Source organism: Arvicola amphibius, chromosome 3 (genome assembly GCF_903992535.2).
Source record: "Arvicola amphibius chromosome 3, mArvAmp1.2, whole genome shotgun sequence".
NCBI classification, from domain to species: Eukaryota; Metazoa; Chordata; class Mammalia; order Rodentia; family Cricetidae; genus Arvicola; species Arvicola amphibius.
In genome coordinates, this window is record NC_052049.1 from 184,815,798 (window position 1) to 184,839,926 (window position 24,129).

Here is a 24,129-nt window from a genome sequence, read left to right on the forward strand (position 1 = left end):
CAGCACCATTCCATAGTGCTGGGCTCTGCATTGAATAAAGAGAGAAAATCGCTTGGGCGGTGATGTCACACACCTTTAATTCCAGCACTCAGGGAGGCAGGCAGATCTCTGTGAGTTTGAGGCCGGCCTGGTCTAGAGCAAGTTCTAGGACAGGCTCCAAAGTTACACAGAGAAACTCTGTCTCAAAAAAACAGAGAGAGAGGGCTAGAGAGATGGCTCAGTGGTTAAGAGCATTGCCTGCTCTTCCAAAGGTCCTGAGTTCAATTCCCAGCAACCACATGGTGGCTCACAACCATCTGTAATGAGATCTGGTGCCCTCTTCTGGCCTGCAGACATACACACAGACAGAATATTGTATGCATAATAAATAAATAAATATTTAAAAAAAACAGAGAGAGACAGAGAGGGAGGGAAGGAGCGAGGGAGAGAGGGAGGGAGAGACAGAGACAGAGAGAGGGAAGGAGAGAGAGAGAGAGAGAGAGAGAGAGAGAGAGAGAGAGAGAGAGAGAGAGAGAGAGAATGAGTCAAGAGTCGAGGGCTGGAGAGACAGTTCAGCAGGTAGGAGTACAGGGCGCTCCCTCTTCCAGAGGACTCAGGCATTCAATTTCTAGCACCCAGTTCACCTGTAACTCTAGCTCCAGGAACTCTCATGACCTCTTCTCACCTCTGTGAGAAATGCATGTATATGGTACAAAGACATACATGCAGGCAAAATACACACACACATACACACACACACACCCCCCAAAATTTTCATGGGGAAAGAGAACCCTTATTTATTGCTAGTGAGCATATAAACGGTGCAGCCAAATTTATATGAAGAGTCAAAAAAAAAAAAAAAGAAAAAGAAAGAAAAGAAAAGAAAGGAAACCTAGAGCCGAGCTCCCAGACGACGCAGCTCTACCACTCTCGTTATACACCTAAGGACTCCCAGGTGCTAGGATTCTGGCCTGGAAAGTGGGCTCAGTGGTTAAGAGCACTTGCTGCTCTTGGAGAGGATCAAGTTCAGTTCCCAGCAACCACGTGGAGGCTCACACTATTTATAATTCCAGTTCCAAGGGATCCAACATCCTCTTCTGGCCTCTGTGAGCATCAGACATGCATGTGGTGCACATACATGCAGACAAACCACGACTACACATAAAATAAAAATCTAAAAACTAAAGTAAAAAAGCACTGGGGTTCTGTATATTCTATTTCCAGTACCTCCCCTGTCAAAGACAGAGGCCTTGTAGCTAACAGGAGAGTGGATGCGTGACCTGCAGTAGACAGGCTCCAGAGTAGGTCGGTCTCATGGCAACCAGCCTTATGTAGCGTTTGAGCCCTTGAAATGTTGAGACGCGCCGTAGTGTGGACTACACTGGAGTTAGCCCAGCGGGGTTCGATCTGAGAAAGAGGAAGCAGCGTGGAGACCACAGAGTCACTTCTTGCCAGCTCACCACCACTTCCTTTCTCATCTCCTTCAAGCAGATTCATAAGGCAGACATCGGTGGCGCACGCCTTTAATCCCAGCACTTGGGAGGCAGAGGCAGGCGGATCTCTGAGTTCGAGGCCAGCCTGGTCTACAAGAGCTAGTTCCAGGACAGGCTCTAGAAACTACAGGGAAACCCTGTCTCGGAAAACCAAAAAAAAAAAAAAAAAAAAAAAAAAAAAAAAAAAAAAAAGGCAGACATCGCAGCCCGGCTTCTCCCTTCACCTTGTAGCAGTTACTACCCTGCTCCTCCCAGCACTCTAGGCTAGCGCTCCTTCCTAGCCAGACCGAAGCCAGGGCCCTGCCGCAGTCTGAGACCCTTGGCCCCAGTCTCTGCTGAGCCCGGAAGGTTTTATCTGACCGTTCCGTTCTCCATCCTATACGTGCCTCTCACTTGCATCAGCCACTCCGATCTTTTTCTTACTGCTTCTCTCGTCCTAGGGTTTTCCCTGACCCCTCCACACACTTCTGAGTGTCCTGTTTTCAGGATATGCGAGATATGTGGGATCTGCAAGATATGTGGGATCTGCCGCCTTTGGTCCAGCCAGCATCCAGGCCGCCCAGAGCTCTACATCTGGTTCCCGAGTGGTCTGACTTTCCCACATTTGCATCCTGATTCTGCTACTGGAGTCTAATTTCCTTTAGAACAGAGCATGACTGACTTTTCATATTCTGCCTTGGCCTGGTCCTACAAAACAAGCAGATCCTACAAAAATCAAGTTTTGGGAGCTGGGCATGGTGGTGTACGCCTTTAATTTTAGCACTCAGGAGGCAGCAGCATAGGCAGGAGGATTGAATCCAGTCTGCTCTACTTAGCAAGTTTAGGACAGTCAGGGCTACATAGGGAAACCCTGCCTCGAAAAAACAAAAGTTAATTTTTAAAACCTTTTTTTTGGCAGAATCTCGTTACATTTCCTAAACCGTGGGACTCAAGGAGACCCCCTGCCTCGGTCTCACAAATAGCTGAGACTCTAGGCACACCATCTCAACTAGCTCTAAAACTTTGTTTTTTTTTTTTTTAAAGATTCATTTATTTATTATATATACAGTGTTCTACATGCAGGCCCGAAGAGGGCACCAGATCTCATTACAAATGATTGCGAGCCACCATGTGGGAACTGAACTCAGAACATCTGGAATAGCAGCCAATGCTCTTAACCTCTGAGCCATTTCTCCAGCCCACTCTAAAACTTTCTATCTTGAGATAATTACAGATCTTTAGGGGGTTGGAAAGGTAATCCGAGTTTTTACACTCTTCACAAGGTCTCCCCAGAGCACCATGGGATATAACCCAGTTCACCAAGAGATATAATGGTAGGGCAATCTTAAGCCCTCAAATGTAACATCAATATTGTGTGTATAGCGCTTAGTCATCTAGTCACATGAATATGTGTAACACCATAATCAGGATCTAGACAGTGTTTGGAGAATACAGCTTAGATGACTTAGTTAAAATCTGCTTAACATGGACCTTGGGCTCAATCCCTGGCACTGCATACAACCAACAGGGCCAGGACCTAGAACATGGTATAACCTAGGAAAGACTCAGGCTGGTGGGAGAAAGCAGGTTTCTGGAGCAGATGGATACCCTTGTCTCCCCCTGGTCCCTGCTGAAGCCTGAGCCTATGAGGCCAGGGTTCAGTCGTCTGGAAGCCCCAGGAAACACCACATCACAGGGCGACTTCTCTTACATGAGAAAGTCATAGCTTAGCTGTCTACTTCCAAACTCCTTAACACACACACACTCACAAGTATGCTTTCTCAAATAGAATAAATTTTATTATAAATTTCAAGTACAGAAGTACAAATGGCAAATATGAGCCTTTATCCCATCTAATCTCACTGAAGTTCTCATAAAACCTATATAACAGGTATAGAAGATATTTTGCCCAGATTGCCCTAAAATGCCCAATATCAAGCACGGAAGTGCTTTGTGAGGTCATGTGATGGGGCCTCCATTCCAGCCCCAGACACTGAGACCCATGTTCTGTTGGATTCAGGACCCTGGGGTATGCCCTGAGCACAAAGACCAGAGACATTGCCTCCACGACAGAGCGCTTGAGAGGAATGTGGGAACCATCTTGCTAGGGAGGAAGCAGCCGAGCTGTGGTGTGAGGCAGCTTCTCCTTTTTCAACTTTATTTTGCTGAAGGCACACATGCTCTCACATTTGCTTTCAATGATTAGAGAAAAGAGAGAAGAAATTAATAGTGTCCCATCTTTTTCTTCTTCTTCTTTTGGTGGTGGTGGTGGTGGTGGTGGTGGTAGTGTGTGTGTGTGTGTGTGTGTGTGTGTGTGTGTGTGTGTGTGATGGGCTGCGATGTAGTCATGTAGTCCAGGCTGGCCTTTAAACTTGGTGTGTAGCCGAGGAGAGTCTTGAACTCCTGATTCTCCTGCCCCTACCTCACAAAAGCTGGAATTGTAGGCATGCACTACCACCTGTAGTAAAGGCACCCCATTTTTGTCCAGGGAGATGGCCAGGCCTCCTTGATGGTAGAACTCTTCCACTCAGCCACTCTTGGGAGCTGTCCCAAAGTAAACACATGTATGCAGATGCCTGTGTGTGTAAGGGAGCATGTTACATGCATCTGCATGAACAAGACTCCAAGCACTGGGGAAAGGACATTTTTTATATTTGCTTCTTGTTAACCAAGTAGGTAATGGAGGTGCAGAAAGTTGGTAAAAAGTCTCTGTGTTGGTGGGCCAGAGAGGAAGATTCCCTGATGACATCATCCTGATGGCCCTGTTGGGGCTACTATAAGTGACAGGCATGTCAGAGGACATGATCCTCTTCAAGCAAGGCAAAACTGAAATACGTGCACAGGTATGGCTACATGGGAGGGAAAAGCAATCCCAGTTACCCAGACCAGTGACCACCAAACGTGGGGCTGAGACTGAGGGCGTTAAAGATGCAGATAGGAGAGTTTGAGAGAATCCGGGTCCAAGTCAGCTCACCTCCGCATTGCCCTGTAAAAGGAGGGACAGGAAAGCAAGGCGGACAGGAGACAGGAGGAAGTCGTCCTGGCAAGGCTGTGGTCCCATAATAACCAGCTCTCCATCAGCCAGAACAGTGTCTTCCCATGCTCCTGTCCGATCTCCATATCCTGTTCCTCAGGTGGAGAAACTGAGGCCAAAGATGGCTCAGATGTAACTTAGCTGGTCCTCTACACAGAGTCAACTGACTCTGGTAATCACTGTGCTGGCTGACAACCCAGCAAGCAATAAAGTCAATTTCAGTCACTCATTCCACCCAGGACTTGAGGGAGAGTGTCCAGATGGGGTTTGGTTGCTGTGGAAGTTCAGCTAGAACCTCTAGGGATGAGTGGACTATAAATTCCCTCCTACAGGGTCAGAGGAGGCAAGGGCAGGCTGACAGACCTAGAGCTGCTGGGGCCATCTTCAGGGCAGAGACAAAGCCTTGGCAAGGCGGGTCCAGAACCAGGACTTGGTGCAAGGGTTGGTATAGTCACAGATAGTGATGAACCGCAGGATACTGGGGAAGTCCTTCTTCATTGCCTTGTATTTTATGGGAATCAGCCGCTTCTGTTGGACACCTGGAGGCCAAATGGTATAGTATTGGGACCAGGCCCCTGCCCTGTGGTGGGGAAGACCCTGTCTCCAAAGCAAGGGATAACACCAGTGCCCCACGAGCTAGGTACCCGTGGTACATATCCATGACTAAAGAACTTTGCAGGTACACTCACTCAGAAATCTGGCATGCTTTGGTCCTGCATTCTTGGTCTTGAATCTTAAGGCTATACCTCCCCTCCCCTCCCTTCTGACCAAAACAGGCCTAAATTTACCTGGAGAAAGGCTGAGAGCAAACTTGGTCTGGAAATCACACTCCTTGCTCTGTAAGTAATCATCAGAAACAACTACCACCATCCGGCGACACCTAAGGGAGAGCGGCAGAACGCAGGCATCATGATGACTTCCTTCAGCTTACCCCCAGAAACTAGCCTCTGGGAGTACCACAGTACCCAGGCTACCCAGCATAGAGTCCAGATGGCAGGGGAGTCCTAGCCTCTGGACTTCTGGACCTCACCCACCTGCCCACTGGGATGCCTCACCAACCTTTTCTCAATGAGCTCACTGGCAATGGACCAGACACAGGTGCCTGGCAGGACGTCACGGTCGGACACACACAGCTTCAGCCGATAGTCTGTCTGCTCTAGCTGCCTGATCATCTCCTGCACAAACTCAATATCATTGGGGCAGTAGCAGATGAAGGCATCGAAAAGCTCTGGTGTTTGTCCTGAGGACAGGGGACAAGGGCAGTGGTCAGCCATCTGCAGGAAGGCTGGAAGGAGCCCAACCTGAAGTCATCCATCAAGGGAACCCGGGCCTGTATCCATCCCGAAGTGATGTCTTACGAATGCCCTTCCCACCAGTGAAAAGATAACTCCTTCCCAGATGAAAGCTGGTTAACTATGATGGAGACATGCCACTACGGTCTCAGAAGCACTCAGATATAGGGCTGCTTTTATACTCATCTCTTGAATGGGGAAACCGAGACTCAGAAAGGAGGAGGGACTTGCTCAAGGCCCCAGGTCCGTCTGTCTGTAGGGCAATATCCATGCTCTGCATGCATCCCGGGGCTGTGGCCCACCTAGCTTATCCAGGGGAACAACACTCTGCCCTCACCCAGCGGGTCGTCAAGCGTGGTGATGCCCTCCAGCTCCTTTGTTTGTGGAACACTGCTTTCCACTCTGGCCACCTGTAAGGGCTTCTCAGACTCCTGCATCTGCTGCTTCGTTTTGTATTTCTTGCAGTCATTCTCTGTGAAGAAGAGATGGGGTGTAGATGGCTCCCCAGTTGCCCAGGCTGCTGTACACACTCAGCATCTACACCCTGTCTGTGTTCCACTGGCTCTGGACCTTCTCTAGTAGCCACTGGAGCCATGGACAGATCCGACAAACAGGCCCTCCTATCTGACTCTCCCAAAGTAGGCATCTGGGAGGCCAACAAAGTACAGCTGGCACCTGCCTCTCACACATCACCCTGCATCCAGTTTCTAAGGCTCTTGAGTGCGGTGGGGTGGGGGACTTGAACGCAGAAGGGCTCAGGTATCTGGTAAGTGCTCAGAGAGAGTGGTGACTCCCATCTAGCAAGGTACCTGTGGGCAGGGGCATTGTGTTGAGTGCCCGCGAGAGACAGAAAGGGCTTTAGTCCTTCACCTACCCAGTTGCTCCTGACACTATTAGGTGCTCCCAGAGAAGCAGATCTTGATTCCTGGGCCCGATGCGAGGTCTTTGCCTAGACTCATTCCACACCCTAACTAGGGCTTTTGAACCCTCTCCCAATCCCTGTGCTGTCCTGCATGTTGACAGAAAATTCGACCATCTCTCCCTCCCTGCCCAGCACACCTCAAAAAAAATGAAACAAGATTGATATGCCAAGGCCAGCCTCCTGGACCATTGGAGCAAAGCCAGAAAGCACGCGTCCTCACCGATGTGGGGCAACAGCTCCCGCAGTATATCCTCACGGTCCAGCGTGGCCAGCATCTCTAACAGTCTGCCGACCGTCGCACCAGAGCGCCCCTGCCAGGCATCCAACAAACTGCCCGTGGGGTCAGGGCGCGTCTCCATCTGTCGGATCTCCAAGTACTCGAAGCCCATCTCCTCCGCCAGCAAGGTCCAGTCGGCCGCCACCGGCATCCGGACATTCAAGAATAGCGAGAGACGGCGCCGCACTCCCACGTTGAGCGCGGCCAACGGTAGGGAGAACTTGGAGAAGTCCCGGGACACGGATCCCACGCGCGGGCCTCCCGAAGACATGGCGAGCCAGCCTGAGCCTCGGTGAGGTCCGGTCCGCTCGCCTGCCGAGCTTCCTACTTCCCCTAGGGTTCCTGCCAGCCCCGCCTTCCCTCACTTTCCGAGAAGCTCCGCCCTTTGCTAGAATCTGGAGTCCCTGGCCCAAGAACGCAGTTGGGGTGCCCCGCCACTGCCCTCGGAGAGTGTGTGTGTGTGTGTGTGTGTGTGTGTGTGTGTGTGTATGTATGTGTGTGTGCATGCGCGAGCGCATGCATCTGAACACAGGGCCTGAGCTCCACCCCACTTGTGTCTAACCTTTGCTCGACTCCCTTTGAAGGTGTGAGAACCTGGAAAAAGGTCTCTGGCTTTGGTCTCATGGCCTACAGACCTGTGCTGGTCGATCTGGTAGTGGTGGCAATGCATGGTGAAATGAATCCGTCTTGTTTAGGACATGAAGGAGTTACAGTCCTTATGTACAGTAACCTGTTTTCTGGTAATGGGAAGGAAGAGACAGACGTGACTTCGGAAGTGGCAACGTGAAGCCACAATCTGCCCTCAGCCATCTGGTGCCAGCGGTGACTGCCTTTTAAAGGGGTAGGCTACAACCTTACCCGCGAGTTGGCATTTAGGGCATCCTGTCCTTTGGTATGAGGCAAATCCAGTTCTACCCTCGAGGGGTCTGCAAAAGACCACGCGGACCTACCACCTTACTCTTTAATGCTGAGAGTACAGTTTAGCTAGGGAACCTTGTTTTTGCTAATTCACTTAGTTAATCTATTTAGGTGTCAATCTCTAACTCAGGGTCTCCACTCTCTCCACCCCCCTCCCCCGTCTTAGTAGAATTCCTAGGGGAATGAGGACACTAATGACATCATCCCAAGCAGACGTAAACTAAGCTGAAGACGTGTGGAACATGCTACATTTAGAACTTGCCTGCTTTTCCTCACATTTGTAAAGTCGGTTCTTCATACCAACCAGGAAACAAAAATTGCTTTGTTTTCTGAGTACGCATCTGTGACAGTCCAACCCCGTCGGGGCCGAACTAGGCGCTGAAACATCTAAGTCCTCGGTTCTGGGTTTTGGGACGCCGGACAGAACAGAGCAAATTTTAATGGGAGACTCTAGTGTTTTTCCTAGCTCGCTCAGCAAAGGGAGAAGCCGTGTGCCGGGCTCCGCCTTCCCGCCTTTGGAGCAGCTGCGCGCTGAGCTCAGTGTTTTGGAGGAGGGGCTCCCTTGAGGCTGCGTTCATCTTAGGAAACCAAAAGTTTGGGGTATCTCCTTTCCGTGTGTCTGCAAAAGGTTGCGCAAACTTAGGTTTCCAGTCTGCGTTTCTGGGAGAGAGTTAAGGGTGACATTCTGATTGGCCTCCGTAGAATTGGTGGGCGGGGCTTTTAGTGAAAAGAGTGTCTCCGGAAGAGCCTTGGGCGGGGCTCCGGGGAGGGGTGGGTATCTGGGGCGTGCCCTCAAGCAGACGCCCCTTAGTCTAATTGGTTGTGTCTAGGAGTGGGCGGGCCTCTTGGGAGCCCCACCCCATCACTCGCGATATTAGTCTACCAGGGTTGTGTTCAACTTTTAGGCCTCACTAGGTAGAGGCTGTCCTGCGCCTGCGCCGGCGATCTCTTTTATTCTTCGAGCTCTGCACCCAGAACCCAGGCAAATCTTCGGGACCCACCTTCGCGATGCATCGACTGCAGGTAGTGCTGGGACACCTGGCCGGCAGGCCCGAGTCGAGCTCCGCGCTGCAAGCAGCGCCCTGCTCCGCGGGCTTCCCGCAGGCCTCGGCCTCCGACGTGGTGGTGGTGCACGGACGGCGCACCCCCATCGGCCGTTCTGGCCGCGGCGGCTTCAAGGTGAGACCCCCTCCGACGGGCGAGGGTCGCAGAAGGCGGCCAGTGCGTAACTCGCTGGGCTACGGTGACCGCAGAGTCCTCGGGTGGGGATGCGGGAGCTGAGCTCACTGCCGCTGCGCTTCGTCCTGCAGGACACCACCCCTGACGAGCTTCTGTCGGCCGTGTTGACCGCGGTTCTCCAGGATGTGAACCTCAGGCCTGAGCAGCTGGGAGACATCTCCGTGGGTGAGCTCACCTGCCAGGCCCGCGCCGGGTCCTCCTCGCCCTCCCTTCCGGGGCCTCCTCTTCTCACCGCGAACCCGGGTTTCACAGAGCAACACTTGACAGACTCCACTGATTTCAGTGGGATGATCCCTTGATGGCCCGTGCTCCACCTCCAAGCGCAGCAGCCAGCTGAGTGGCGGTGGAAAGCAGAATGCCCTGTGGTAGATACTTTAAAGCATCGATTCTCAATTTGTGGGTCGCGACCCCTCCTAGGACCGTCGGAAAACAGAGATATTTACATTACGCTTCATAACAGTAGCAAAATTACAGTTATGAAGTAGTAACAAAATAACATTTGGGGGTCAGCACAACATGAGGAACTGTGTTAAAGGGTGGCAGCCTTAGAGAGGTTGAGAACCACTGCTCTAAAGCCCAGATGTTCCTGGAGACTCGGGGAGGTGGGAGGCCACAGTTCTCCACCTACACCGACATTCTGTCTGTCAGCCCGGCTACAGGTGTAAACAGGGTTCACCCAGCCTTGTCCTAACCCCCGCTTTTCCCTAAATTAGAACAACATCGCGTAGGACATGGTTCTGCCCGGGGATGCCAGCCTGTTCCTCCTTCCAAGGTGAAACAGGGCTTGGGGAAGGACACCTGGGGACACTAGCCATTGCAGACTCGCTTCCCTCCCCCACAGCCCTACCTCCCTCAGCTTTGAGGCTTTGCCCTGTGTCTCTTACCCTAGAGGCTCTCTCCTGTTGCCAGGCGAGCAGGCCACTGGCCCAGCTTGCTGATGTGGAGGAGCATGCCTAAGCAAGCATGCTGGTGGCCCTCCAGCACTGGGCTGGTGGGTGACGGGCGGTTGGTAGCTGGCTCCCCGTTCCCCAGACTCTTAACTTCTATAGTTTCACATGAGTCTGGGAACATCCCGAAGTGATCCTGGAGAAATATCTGTATGCCGTCCTCTTTGGGACTCACAGCTGAAAGTCAGGATGCAAAACTTGGTACTGAGGGAGGTTTCTATCTACAGGCAATGTACTTCAGCCAGGAGCTGGGGCAGTCATGGCGCGCATTGGCCAATTTCTGAGGTAATCCTTCTACCTCTGGTGGGTGGGTGGGGGGGATTCTAGCACCATTGACCAGTCTGTAGGTGACAGGTTATCAGATTGGACACTAGATACCAAATCAACTGGAATCCTTGGGCCCAACTTTTCTCCTACTTTGAAGGGCGTGTTACCTGGCCCACAGCCAGGACACCCAGGGCTTTGAGATTGGGGCAAAGGTGGCCTAATTTTTCCCAAAGCCAACGTGTTGCTTAGCCTTTGGACATGTGGACTCTGTCTTCACATGTCAGGTAAATAATCCAATAGCCACCGTGACTTTGCTTCCATTCCTACGTGAGCTGCCTGAGGAGTCCAGGTGCAGTCCCTGATCAGAAGCTTAAGAATGGCGGTGGGGAGGGGGAAGCCAGGATGAGCGCCCACCTCCTCCTCCCGGGCCATCTTCCGGTTGGGGAAGCATTAGTTAATTACAGACCATCCTCCCTCAGGTGGATGAGACATAAAAGCCACACTGGTCAGTGTCAGAGTAGGGCAGAAAACAGAACCTCTAGAGACTAGGGGGAGTCAGACTTAGCCTGGGGTCGAAGGCCTTTCTATCCCTCTGGTAACTTTCCATTCACACCTCTTCCCTGCTTGCTCACTTTGACTTTCCCTCCTTCATCTACCCTGTCTGTCTCCTGAATGCACTACTCTGCCCATTCTGTCCCCTTCTGTCCCAGGGCAGCCAACCCCTGCCCAAATATCTTTGGAGACTGGCTCTCAAGGGTCAAAAGAGTGGCCTTCTTGTCCGATGGGTTGTTGTGAGCCTCCCTGTGCTATGGCTTTGCCATCTGGCCCTGTAATTTGCATCTTTGACAGTGGATTAGTTTTTTCTTTTTTGCATATTGGTTGGGCATCCTCTGGGACACAGTACTGCTGGTGTCTTAAACTCCTCAACACAGTACCTTGTGCTCAGTACAAATTATTTGATGAAAACGTGATGCCTTGCGGGAAGGGGCTTGATGAATGGGTAATTTGAAGCTAAGAATGTATCAAGCCTGAAAAGCTGTCGGTGAGAGCCTGGCCTGAGAGTTTCCAAGCCTGACTGTACAGCAGGAGCAGCAAGCTTCTCAAGGAACTTCCTGAGCTCGTCTAAGGAGACGCTAGAAATAAGGCTTTTGTACTGTTAGACAAGATGGGTTATCTATCCAGAGGGCCACCCAAGGTGGTGGCCAGAGCTAAACCCAGTGTCGAAGCCCGAGGAGTGCCCGGTACAAACATGCCGGAAGCACTCTTCATCCGGGCAAGAGCAGATTCTCAGAGAACCACACAGGCACACAGGTGTTAGTGCTGGTGAGTGAGGCCAGGTGGCGGAGATGGTTGGCGGCCTTGTCTGTGAGACCTCGCTCTAAGGCTGGTGGTCTGCCTCTGTGGGCAAAAGCGATGACTGCTTTCCTTTGTGAAGTCTTCAGCAGGCGAGGAAGAATGCCTGTGGCCCAAACAAGCCTCCCTTGGCTGGGTTTAGAATCACAAGGTAACAGGATATATGCTTGGGGACCCTGGTTGCAAGTGGCCATAGTGACAGGGTTTTCCAGGTAGTTGATCCCTCCTTTACATATGTCTACCCTGGTGGGGACAGTGACAGCTGTTATCCCTCCATGCACACTACTATGCACCGTAATGGAGCCCTGGAGCCTCGTGGGGCCTGTTTTCTATGAGGCCGTAGCATGCTCAGGGCTGGCTACATGTCCAGGGCTGACTGCCATCTCATCTCCCCTTCTGTTCCAGCGGCATTCCAGAGACTGTCCCATTGTCTACTGTCAACAGACAGTGTTCGTCAGGGCTGCAGGCAGTGGCCAACATCGCTGGTGAGTTGTGACTGCCAGGGGCCCATGAGCATGCCCGGGGTTTTTGTTTTGTTGTGTTGTGTTTGAAATAGGGTTTCTCTGTGAGTCTGTCCTAGAACTCACTCTGTAGACCAGGCTGGCCTGGAACTCAGAGATCCTCCTGCATCTGCCAGAGTACTAAGATTAAAAACATGAACCATCACTATTGGCTCTGACCTTGGTTCTTGACCCCAGGGACCCTAGGCAGAGAGGAGTGGAGGAATACCCATTGTCAGACCCCAAGCCTTCCTGGGTGCTCCTGGGTCTTCTGTGAGACTTTGGTGAATGTACCCCGAGAGCAGGGAGGGAACGGGCTGTGCTGCTCCAGGGCAGGCCCACTCTGGCCAAGGATGGTTATGAAGTGCTTTCGTTGCAGGTGGCATCAGAAATGGGTCTTATGACATTGGCATGGCCTGTGGGTAAGACGGTCTTCCTGCCGGACCTTATTAACCAATGTAACAATCAAACTAATTTTCTTCTCCTCGATTCTGAGGGGCCATGATTCTCCTGTCCACCATGGCAGCTGGCTAGGTTGGGCTCCCAGAAATGTGCCCAGGAGTGACCTATGCTCTGGGCTGCTTGGAAATGGCCCAGTCTCAGCACCAGCCATAGAGAGAGTTGGGCTAAGGTAGCCTGGGAATCTGCCAGAACTAAAAAATGTGGTCGAGCATGCTCAGAGAGGGCTACACTTGAGAGCGTATTCTCCGTGCATGTTGAGAGAGGAATAGCAGATCTGGTCCCTGAACCCAGAGACACTTAGAGCAGAGCACAGTAGCTCATGCCTGTTCATCCGGCTAGAAGGAGACGGACAAGAGGATCTTAGGTTAGAAGCCAGCCTAGAGCCAAGGACAGCTTTTATTGTGTAACTGTTTTACTAGTCTATCCATTCTTTTGTCGCCAACCTGGCACTCAGGCTACAACTGGGTTCTGAGGGACAGATTGTTGGCTATCTGTTCTCTGTCACCACCTAGACTACAGCTTTACTTCTGCCTGTAGAAATTAACTTGGAAGTGGTTCCAAGGGACGGCAGCGTCCAGGGCCTAGACTTGGGGTGTCTGAAGCCGGAAAGACATCTAGGGAACACCTTGGCATGGCCCGGGCCAGCAGCCTTTCCTATTCTCTGTGCAATGTTTTTGTCAGGAAGCATAGCTGGCCTATGGTCAGCTCTTAGCTGCCCTTCACTGGGTCATCCTAACCTGTGTGTCTGTAGGATAACAGCCAAAGTCCACAAACAGAGACCGTGGTGGGCAAGGGTCACAGCCTGCCTGCCTTTTGCTGTCCTTCATGTTTGTCATAATGAGGACAGCAGATTTGGTGACTTGAGCGAAAGACTGGGATTCTAGCTCCAGTCAGTTTAAGGGCCCTAGGAGTGGAGACAAAGCAGGTGGTCCTGACCATCCCCTAGCCTTTGAGAGGGCAGCTTATGGTCCAGGTTGGACAGCTGTGGGCAAATCCCTCCCCACTCAGACCTCACTGTCATCAACTTTACGAGGGGACACCGATTCATCTCTGTGAATGTTGCCGTGGAACCAGCTAACCCCATGGGGTGTGTGTCACGTGGTGTCACTGTTTGGGAAGAGTTTGAGCTAATGACCAGGGAAGGACAAAACACTCAGCTAAGGCCATCTGCTACCGTCGTGAAGCTTCACCCCCACACCCCTTTTCTGAGCCCTGTACACCTAATCTCTGTCCATCTTCCCTGTCTACTCCAGCCAGGTCTCCCTTTGATTGACATTAACCTAAGGAATTCCTCCCTTCCCCCTTTGACTTGGAAGCTATGAAGAGCTTGGCCTAACTCAGGGCATATGCCTTGAGCTGGGGGGGGTGGGAGTGGGTACCCTGGGGGCAGCCAGTTTCCTGCCTCAGCACTGGCCATGGCCCTGAGGGTGGGTCTGAAGCAGTGACTGGGCTTGTGGGAGAAAGGCTCAGCTGCTCCATAAGCTCAACCTGCCTCATGGCTATTATCTGCCTTCCTCGGGCTTCCTAGACAGCTTACCACACTCCCCGAACTGCCTGAAATTTGCCCAGAAATTACCATTTAGCTAGCCCTCCCTGGGGCTTCCTACTAGGGCTAAGACCACTCCTTCTCCTCAGGGTGGAGTCCATGTCCCTGTCTGAGAGAGGGAACCCTGGGAACATTTCTTCACGTCTGCTGGAGAACGAGAAGGCCAGAGACTGCCTGATTCCTATGGGGTGAGTGTCCACAGGGGTGTGTGTGTGTGTGTGTACGCCTGGTCACTGTTCTGCCTGTCCTTCAGGGATTTTTCTCCTCTGTGGCTGGCAGTACTTAGCTTTGTCTTCTTCCTCTGGGTGTCATATGTTCCATAGGAACTGGATATGGGATTGATGATGCCCTTGACTTCCCTTTCCTGAGACCTGCCTTCCCCCCACCCACCCAAAACACACACACACACACACACACACACACACACACACACACACACGTATACACACAGAGTCCTCTCTGATTACACAAGTTTCCACCAAATGTAGCTCATCTTGCATTTCCCTGGCTGAGATGCTATGTCAGGGAAGGCAGTGGTAGCAGGCCCCAAAGCCTTGGAGGCCTCAAGAGTTGAGAACATGGGTAACTCAGGTTCCTATGCATGCCTGGGAGGGACTTGGGCCTGTGAGATGCAGTTTGGGGAATCTGTTCCATCTCTCCAGTGCTTTAGTTCTGCAACCATGACTGTGAGCTCTCCATAGTGTGTCAAGGGCAAAGGATTCTGGGGAGGCTGGCTTTGTGAGAACTCCAAACTGACCTGGCTGTGTCTACATCCTGTGTTTCCAAGAGTAGCCTGGAAGCCATAGGTAAACTGAGGCCAGGTAGTACCCCCAGCATCCCTCCTGCCCTTGTCTTATGGGCTGAGGCAACCTACCCAGGGGACAGTTCCTTCGTAGACCCCACATTTAGGCTGCTCTACACTGTAAGAGGGTGTCTTTGAAGTGTGAACCTGTGAGCATCTCTTGACATGGGTGATCAATATCAGTGATTGGCCAGGAGTCCCTGGAGCATGGACTGGAAACTCTGGCCTGGATGCCCAGAGATGCAAGCACAGGCCTTCAGTACGGCCCTGGCCCTCAGGCCAGCAGACCCACAGCCTCCTGCTTTGCTGTTTGTGCCTAGGATAACCTCGGAGAACGTGGCTGAGCGGTTTGGCATTTCACGGCAGAAGCAGGATGCCTTTGCTCTGGCCTCCCAGCAGAAGTGAGTGCGGCTGGGGTGGGCTATTAATAGGGGTGGAGAGTAGGTCATGGGGCCAACCTACTAGTTTCAAGTAGAGCTTTCTTTCCCAAGGGGCAAAACTCATATCTCTAGCTGGGAGGCTGCAGTGGCCAGCATCATGATGAGTTGGGCTAGGGCATAGGCCTGAGTGTGGGGAGTTGACCTCAGGCAAAGCTGGGCTGCCTTCAGAGAAATACAAAGCCTTAGATCTCTGGGCAGGCTAGGCTGATCAACCCAGCTACACAAAGAAGAGAAAGCAAAGAGACACATAGTGTCTGGGCCAGGTGGCCTGCTCAAGCAGGGGTCTTAGTGGAGACAAGAGAAGCAGTGAGAAGTCTGTGGCCCAGCTACCTGAACTCAGTATAACAGAATGAGACACTGCCTTTACCAAGATGAAAGGAGAAAACTGATTCCCCAGTATAGGCAAAGGCTGTGTGTTAGTTTCCCAGCTGCCTAAACCCGAAATAATCACAGAAAGTATGTTAATTAAAACACTGCTTGGCCTACTAGCTCAGTCTTCTTATTAACTAGCTCTTACATCTTAACCTTTTTCCATTATTTTATGTTTTACCACAAGGTTCGTGGTTAATAATAGAAATGGTTTAATTTAAGATGTAAGAGTTAGTTAATAAAAAGCCTGAGCTAGTAGGCCAAGCAGTGTTTTAATTAACACAGTTTCTGTGTGATTATTTCGGGTCTGGGCAGCTGGAAAACAAACAAACGGCCTCCACCTCCACCCCAGAGTTGACCCCTGACCGCTACATGCATGCTATGGTGTATGTGTGCATGCTCACACACAAATTAAATTTATTTTAACTCCCTGCTCCCCTTTGAGATAGGGTTCTAGAGCTGTGGGGCAGATGAAGAGCTTATGGATGACCTTAGGCTTGCTGTCCCTACCAAGAAATAGGTGAGGGTCCTGAAGAATTCCTTTCCATCACAGCTCCCCAAGGGCCAAGTATATTCCCAGACTACAACCCCTGAGGTATATGTTCTCCTGTACTTTTTGGCAAAAGCTAGGGACAGACAAGAAGGGAGCTCATACATGCCTGTATCTCACTGTCCATGGTGCCGGCAGGGCCGCGAGAGCCCAGAGCAGGGGCTGTTTCCGAGCTGAGATCGTGCCTGTGACAACCACAGTCCTTGATGACAAGGGCAACAAGAAAACCATCACGGTGTCCCAGGATGAGGGCGTCCGTCCCAGCACCACCATGGAGGGTCTGGCCAAGCTGAAGCCGGCCTTCAAGGATGGGGGCTCTACCACAGCTGGTGAGCGTGGGCCGGGAAGAGGGCTGATGGAGGTGACCAGTTCTTCTCCAAGACGTGGAGCTGAGGCCCCTTGGCAAGGTGATGGTGGAGGGCTGGCTCTCTTCAGCTCAGTCTGAGGCCTCCTCATCCCACCCTTCCCCCACCAGGAAACTCCAGTCAGGTGAGTGATGGAGCAGCTGCCGTCCTGCTGGCCCGGAGGTCCAAGGCTGAAGAACTGGGCCTTCCCATCCTTGGGGTCCTGAGGTCCTATGCAGTGGTCGGCGTCCCTCCTGACATCATGGGCATCGGTCCTGCCTATGCCATCCCTGCAGCCTTGCAGAAAGCAGGTGAATGGCCCCTTCTCACCCTGTACCTGGACCCCTGTTACCTGTATCTGGGACTGGGGTGTGCTGGGTTTGACCTGTGGATGCTCTGGAATGGAGGTGGGTCAGGCTAGCGCCCCACAGCCAAGGCCTCCCTATCCTACCATTGGGACCCACTCGCCTGGCACAGATGGACCACAAGAGCTGTAGTTGGGGTGGAGCCCAGAGGAAATCCAGAATCCCGCCATGACTGTCAGCTCTGCTCTGTATCTCGCCTGCAGGGCTGACTGTGAATGACATAGACGTCTTTGAGATCAATGAGGCCTTTGCCAGTCAGGTGAGCCTGGGTGTCTGGTGGGATCAATTGGGCCCGTGGTTCAGAGCAGATGGAAGGAGGCTCCAGCCATTGCTCTGGCTCCTTCCAGGCCCTCTACTGTGTGGAGAAGCTGGGAATTCCTGCAGAGAAGGTGAACCCCCTGGGGGGTGCAATAGCCCTGGGCCACCCCCTGGGCTGCACTGGTGCAAGGCAGGTCGTCACGCTGCTCAATGAACTGAAGCGCCGTGGGAAACGGTAAGGCTGCTCCTTGTGGAGTGGTGTGAGGGGTGTTGGAGCTGGGGTGTCTGATGGCTGGGGCCTGGGGAGGTGAGTGTGCGTGCACATGCGCACGCACATACAGGTATTCTGAAGTAGGGATGGAGGGGTGAGACCTGCCTTCCTGATGGCTTGTTTAAAAGGCAGCATAACCTGTGGAAGGTGTCTGCCACCTGGCTGTGTGTCTGTCCACGGCTCAGTTCCCACAGATCTGCTCTGCTCATCTGTCCATGAGCCCTTGTTGCTGCCTGGTGAGGGCACGGCTTGGGCAGGCTCTGCGCAGCCAACACAGGCTCTTTCCCCAGGGCTTATGGAGTGGTGTCCATGTGCATCGGGACAGGGATGGGAGCCGCTGCTGTCTTTGAATACCCTGGGTACTGAAGCCCTGACTGCAGGCACTGCCCAGAGAGTCCTACAGTGGTGGCCAGAGGGGGACTCTACGGAAGCCATCTGCATGAGACACTCAGCACTGGAGGGTGCATCACAGCACTTTAATCTAGATAATATGATCATTGGTGGCACAACGAGGAGGGGCTGCCCCGTCAAGGTCCCCAAGCTATGCCGAAGTGAACATGGAACACCGAGGTTACAAAATCATTGTGGACATCTGAGGGACGGTGCCTCCCTTGAGGCAGGATGGACGTAATAAATGTATGATGTCTCAGTTTAGTGGCTATCATTTCCTCCAGGGATCATTCTGTGTGATCTGCGTCATGATTAAGAGCTGTGGTCTCCCTAGTGATCTAGTTATGTGCAAGTTCCAGAGACCTGTCATTGCAGGACCTCAGCTGACACCCTTGCCCTGGAAGAGGCTCCCTCATCCCAGAAACCATCCCAGCCCTCAGCTGTCCAGCTGTCCATCTAGTTGGATCATGTTGAGTTCTCTAACTGGGGCTGAGGCTGGTGCTGGAGGCCTTCGAGCTGCTAGGACGCCATGTATAGGAAGGCTGCACCATCCCAATGTCCTCTGCCCCATGGCTGGAGCCAGCAAACCTCCACCACCTGGACTCAGGATAGCCCGCTGCTCCTGGCAATAGGTGGTGGGGATAGGTGAGGTTAGGCAGCCCCATCTGGTGCCCAGGCCCTGTGGGCGGTGGCCCAGATACCCATGACAGCTTTTACCTGTTGGCAAAGAAAACCTGCAAGACTGGAGAACTGGGTGTGCCTCACGGCCTTAGCTGCCATGTCCTTTACAGAGAAAAAAGGGCACTCATGGGCACACACGTGTTGTCCTCCAAAACTTCATTTGCCCCCAGACCAGTCTAAGGCAGGCCTCACAGATGTCACGGATGCCAGCAATTCAGGGCAAGGCAACCGGGGACAGGAGGACTTGTGGACTCCGGGAGTGCCAGGTACCACCAGTCTTGAGAAGCCTGTCTTCATGGACAGGACTCAGTAACCTTCCTAGGTGTCTTATCCGGTCCCACCCGGGAGCAATGGATCCGTGTGAAGGCAGAACACACCCACTCACATGATCCGGTTGCTCCAGCAGCCACTGAAGTTTGTCTGGTCGACCTCCTGGGTTTGCTGCTCATTCACGAGACAAGTTCTGAGGTCCTCCCCACTGGCAGAGAGCTGCAGCGCTGACACAGAAAGCCCACAGGGGCACTCCTGGGAGCCCAAGGCTATGACTCAGGGGTGAAGCATCCTTCCTGGGGTGGGCTTGTGAGCTGGGATCCCTGGGACAGAGCAAAGCCAAGGAGAGCAGATGGCAGGGAGTTGACATTGCCACCAAAGCCAGAGGTGCATGTGGCATTCTGCAGGGAGCTGGGTCAGAGGGCACCTGCTGCTAGGCTCCAGCAGAGCTGACAGTGCTCTGTTCCTAGGCTGGCAGTTCAGTCAGCATCTGACCTTCACCCTCTGCCTCCTCACTTCTGTGGAGCCATCATGTGATCTTTCCTAATGAGACATGAACAAATATCTCTTCCTCCGGATAGAGAACCAACAAGGGATCAAAGCTGACTCCACTCAAGTCCAACTTAATGAACCAAAGAGTTTTTGTTTGTTTGTTTGTTTTAAATCAGGGCTTTCTTACAAGAGCATGGGCAGCTTGTGCTTGGTTACACCACCAAAGAAAATGTCCTTCCGCCCCTCCCTAGAAATGGTTAACACTTTCTTATCCTCAAGAGAGGGATGCCACATCTTGAGCCCTCCCTCCCCTCTAGAATGGAATATTAATGTATCCATCTTGTGTAGTTCTCTGGAGCCATAACTGCTGAGTGTCCAGGAGGCCAGCAGCCTGGGAGACGAAGTTCCATGCAGGTGCTCAGGCTTGCCCCTTGGCTCCTTAGCCAAGGACTTAGCTGGACTGTGGGGCGGTTTCTTCCATCTCAGGCACCCAGCAGTTCCCACATCACCGGTGCTCACTCATCGCCATGGTTAAACCCTTCCAGTGGCTGCCTGGGACCTGCTAGCAAGCTCCACCTCTGCTTCTGTTCGCTGGCATTTCCCTGGCTCTGTCCTTCAAGCCAGGCACTCTGACTAACTCAGCTCCATACCAACCTGCCGATGAAGCTCACCCTGGAACTCCACAGGCCTGGAACAGAACATCCCTCCCAGCTATCCTGAGAGCTCCCTGTCCCCACCCCCACTCATCAGGCCGTCCTCTGATTTCCCTTTAGTAGACACGAGCTTCATCTTCAATCTCAAGGGAAAATGGTTGACTTGCCACCACCCTCCAGCCCCTCACTCTCGAGGTAAGGAAGGCCTGGGAACAGCCCAGCCAGGCGCTGTCCTCCTCCCTGGGGGACACTCCAGGAGCAGACCCCTGAGCAAACGCCATCTCTCAGTCTGCGGAATGTCCACTCTGGTAAGCCTGGAGCTTCTGGTAGGACAGTAGATGGGGACACAGTGTCACCCAGGCTGTTGAAGGCAAGCTCCGTCTGAAGCTGTCCCCTGCTTTCCCACTGGTGGCTGCTGCAGGTCCAGGGATATCCTGCTTGGCCCTCCGTGAGGCAGTCTCTCCCAGCCGTTCAGCACACGGCTCAGTAGTGCCCCCACTTGGCGCATTCTGTCTCCACACACCTGCTCTGGTCAGGGCAGAAAACAGCTTTCCCTGCCCTCAGGAGCTGGAGGCCTGAGGGACAGAGCACAAGGAAACTGTCCTTCTCACTTAGGGTGACCTGAGGGGACGAGAGACTGTTTTTATCCCAAGGACACGAGGGGCCTGCTAAGGTCTGAAAGAAGACATCCAAGGCAGTTTTTCCTCCTACAGTGCCTCTGGACTGAGAACAGCAGACCAGAGATGAACTCAGGCCAAACAGGGTAGGACGCAGGCCAAAGTAGACACTGAACCGCAATCTCCCTCTCGAGTTCTCGGACTGCAGGTGTGTGCCTCCACTCATGGCCCAAACCTCTAGTTATCAAGAGGAAAGATTTAAGTCAGGCAGAGCGGGGCGAGCCTGTCAGCCCAGCTCTTGCAAAGTGAGGCAGAGGCTAGAGAGTGAGGCATTTGCTGAAGGTTGTTCTCAACTCCCTAGACTTTGGGGTAAGCCTGAGCTATAGGGAATTCTGTCTATGGGGCTGCAGGACACCAGGGAAACACAGTCCTCTAAGTCAATATGATCAGCACACACATGAGCTCACAGACTGAGGTAACATGCACAGGCATGCACAGGCCTGCCAGATGGGGTCCTAGAGCTAAAAGAATTGGGCACATGCCCCGATCCCTAACCCTGAAGGCATCTTCAATTGATAGCCACATGCAAATGAAAATTTAGTTTTTGTTTTGTTTTTTTTTGTTTGTTTTTTGTTTCAGATCTTTTCGGTGTAGCTGTAGCTGTCCTGGAACTCTCTCTGTAGACCAGACTGGCTTCAAACTCAGAAATTCACCTGCCTCTGCCTCCCAAGTGCTAGGATTAAAGGTATAGGCCACCACTGGCCCAGCAAGCTATTCCTAAGGGTCGGCTGCATGCCCAGCAGATGGCCAACAGAAAATGAACTAACTCTACAGCTTCTTTGGAGGTTCTTATATATATGAAATAAGAAAAAATCTATATCTCTTTTACCCTACAGGCTCTTTTTGTATATATCATGGCTCCCAGTTTAGAGAGTTTATGGGATTTCTAAGTGTGCAGTGAGTGGATCTCTGTCTGTGTCTGTATCTCTGCGTCTGTATCTCTTTGTGTGTGTATCTCTGCATCTGTATTTCTTGTGCCTTTTCTCAGGTTCTTTTCCTTCTGTTTGTTTTGTCCTATCTTGGCATGTTAATTTTTTTCTTTATCTTATTATATTTTATTATTTTATGTTTTATTATATTCCTTAGCAGCCTGTTTGTTTTCTAATGAGAGACAGGAAGTGGGTAGATCTGGGGGGAGGGGAGGGCAGGCAGAATTGGGAAGAACAGAGGGAGAGAACACTGTAATGAAGATAATATTGCGGGGTGGTGGTGGTACACACCTTTAATCCTATAGCACTTGGGAGGCAGAGGCAGGTGGATCTCTGTGAGTTCGAGGCCAGGACAATTAGGGCTGTTACACAGAGAAAATTTTGTCTCGAAAAACAAACAAACAACAAAAAGATAATATTATGTGAGAAAAAAATCTTATTTTCAATAAAAGGAAAAAAATAAAGATCCCGTATCATAAAGGGAAGGATTTAAAAGTTCTAATCAGGGACTGGAGAGATGGATCAGCCATTACAAGTGCAACTGACTCCTGTAGAGGACCTGAATTCGTTTATCAGGCGGTGCACAGCTGCCTGTCACTCCAGCCTCTGTGGACCCCACGGGCATCCGCACCCCCATCTCTATGCACGAATGCACATACACATAAATTTTACTTTTATTTATTTATTATTTTATTTTCTTTTTTAAATAATTAAAAATGTTTCTTTTAAAAGTTCCAATTAAAAAATTCCAATCAACCAGATTATAATCTCAACCCTTAGGAGGCTGAGGCAGGCAGATCACTGTGAGTTGGAGGTCTGTATAATTCTAGGCCAGCATGGTCTGAAGCATGAGACACTATGTCCCTTCAAAAGAGGTGGGTAGGATGGGAGAGATGATAGTGGGCTATTTTATTTTTTCTGTACATTTTCCTTTTCTGTATCATTTCAGTCCATAAAGTAAAAATTATAAAACACATAAAGAAAATGACAATGGAAAAGTCACCCTAACCACCAGTTTCTGAATCTCATTTTCATAAATAATTTTCATGGATATAACACAGGGATATGTCTGTTCAGACCTTTCTTTCATGTGTGTAGACATGCTAGCTTTGAATGTTCAGAGTGAAGGAAAGTAGGCACGCAGACCCCAGGGGATAAAGAGCATAAAACCAGAAAGAAGATTAACATTTAATTTTCCTAAGCCAATTTGCTTTTAAAGAGAACACAAACACAAACAACAGGCATATCCCTGCTTGGGGGAAATAAACACATTTCCCTTTAGAGCTCTGTTTGCTCAAACATCAAAGTCCATTGAGCGAGCATCTCTCCAGCTGCAAACACTAACTCAGGTTTTACAAAAATCTTGGTGTCAGCTGCACGAGCTACTCATTTAACAGAAGGAAGGTCCAAACCCTCCCACTGGGACCAGGACTTATGCAATGCCTGCCCTGATAGAGATAGCTGGTCAAAATATCTTCACTCATAATAGCGTCCCGCTGATTTAAAGACTAATTTTATTTCTTTTGAGTCACAATAGACTGAAGGTGGATTCAGTTTCTAATATGCCCCAAGATGAAGTCTTCTGCATATAAATATAACATAAAATGACAGATACATAAATTATTGAATCTGAATTATAATTGACTTATCTAATTCAGTCCCTAATTTCTGGTTTGTTTTTGATTTTTGTTTCACAATACTGGGAGTTGAATCTATGGCCTTCCACTTGCTAGGCAAGTACTCTATTACTGAGCTACACTCTCGGCCCTCATATTAGTTTTGCTTTTTTTAATATTTATTTATTTATTATGTATACAATATTCTGTCTGTGTGTATACCTGCAGGCCAGAAGAGGGCATCAGACCTCATTACAGATGGTTGTGAGCCACCATGTGGTTGCCGGGAATTGAACTCAGGACCTTTGGAAGAGCAGGCAATGCTCTTGACCTCTGAGCCATCTCTCCAGCCCCCAGTTTTGCTTTTTTTTTGATTCAGGAATTTTTTGGGGGATAGCCCTGGCTGTCTTGGACCTTGTCTGTAGACCAGGCTGGCCTGGAACTCAAAGAGATCCACCTACCTCTGCCTCCTGAATGCTGGGATTAAAGGCATGTTCCATAACCACCCCGCCCAACACTCATTTTAATGTTCAGACAGAGATCACTAAATTGCCCAGGATGGTCTTGAACTCTGTAGACCAAGTTAGAAGAAGTGGGTGCTGGGACTCAAACTCAGCTCCTCTCCAAAAGCAGTATGTGCTCTTTGTAATGGGTTAAGTAAAAATGCTGTGGATCCCCAAGCAGCAGCAGTGGGCAGCGGGGGCCCTGAAAGTAGGCAGTCCCAGGCAGGGACAGCATAGTTCCCTAAGTGGCTGCAGTGGACCAAGAGGAGAGACAGACAAATGGGCACGCCAAGAGACCACACTGCAGGTCT

The 24,129-nt window shown here is 51.2% G+C and overlaps 2 protein-coding genes across 2 annotated transcripts; one reads left to right on the plus strand and one right to left on the minus strand.

Annotated features, from left to right (window-relative positions):
* Nucleotides 1-3,225: 3,225 nt before the first annotated feature.
* Myd88 (MYD88 innate immune signal transduction adaptor) lies at nt 3,226-9,489 on the minus strand. Its single transcript, XM_038321645.2, has 5 exons — nt 6,920-9,489; nt 6,115-6,249; nt 5,545-5,725; nt 5,274-5,365; nt 3,226-5,024 (listed from the first exon to the last, which is right to left on the minus strand). The coding sequence occupies exons 1-5, from the start codon at nt 7,245-7,247 to the stop codon at nt 4,870-4,872; spliced, it is 891 nt and encodes a 296-aa protein (XP_038177573.1). The 5' UTR covers nt 7,248-9,489; the 3' UTR covers nt 3,226-4,869.
* On the plus strand, nt 8,800-18,256 carry LOC119809014 (3-ketoacyl-CoA thiolase B, peroxisomal). Its single transcript, XM_038321643.2, has 12 exons — nt 8,800-9,073; nt 9,205-9,298; nt 10,308-10,365; nt 12,106-12,185; nt 12,580-12,622; nt 14,298-14,396; nt 15,331-15,411; nt 16,508-16,698; nt 16,845-17,024; nt 17,282-17,337; nt 17,426-17,571; nt 17,898-18,256. The coding sequence occupies exons 1-12, from the start codon at nt 8,903-8,905 to the stop codon at nt 17,971-17,973; spliced, it is 1,275 nt and encodes a 424-aa protein (XP_038177571.1). The 5' UTR covers nt 8,800-8,902; the 3' UTR covers nt 17,974-18,256.
* Nucleotides 18,257-24,129: the final 5,873 nt, after the last annotated feature.

Bases quoted from the DNA above. Each gene is read 5' to 3' on its own strand.
- Myd88 (XM_038321645.2), bottom strand. From the start codon at position 7,247: ATGTCTTCGGGAGGCCCGCGCGTGGGATCCGTGTCCCGGGACTTCTCC. The intron at 6,250-6,919 runs GTGAGGACGCGT...TCTTCTTCACAG, and splicing joins GGAGCTGTTGCCCCACATCG to AGAATGACTGCAAGAAATAC. The intron at 5,025-5,273 runs GTAAATTTAGGC...TTTGGCCTCCAG, and splicing joins TGCTCTCAGCCTTTCTCCAG to GTGTCCAACAGAAGCGGCTG.
- LOC119809014 (XM_038321643.2), top strand. From the start codon at position 8,903: ATGCATCGACTGCAGGTAGTGCTGGGACACCTGGCCGGCAGGCCCGAG. The intron at 12,186-12,579 runs GTGAGTTGTGAC...CTTTCGTTGCAG, and splicing joins GGCAGTGGCCAACATCGCTG to GTGGCATCAGAAATGGGTCT. The intron at 14,397-15,330 runs GTGAGTGTCCAC...GTTTGTGCCTAG, and splicing joins GACTGCCTGATTCCTATGGG to GATAACCTCGGAGAACGTGG.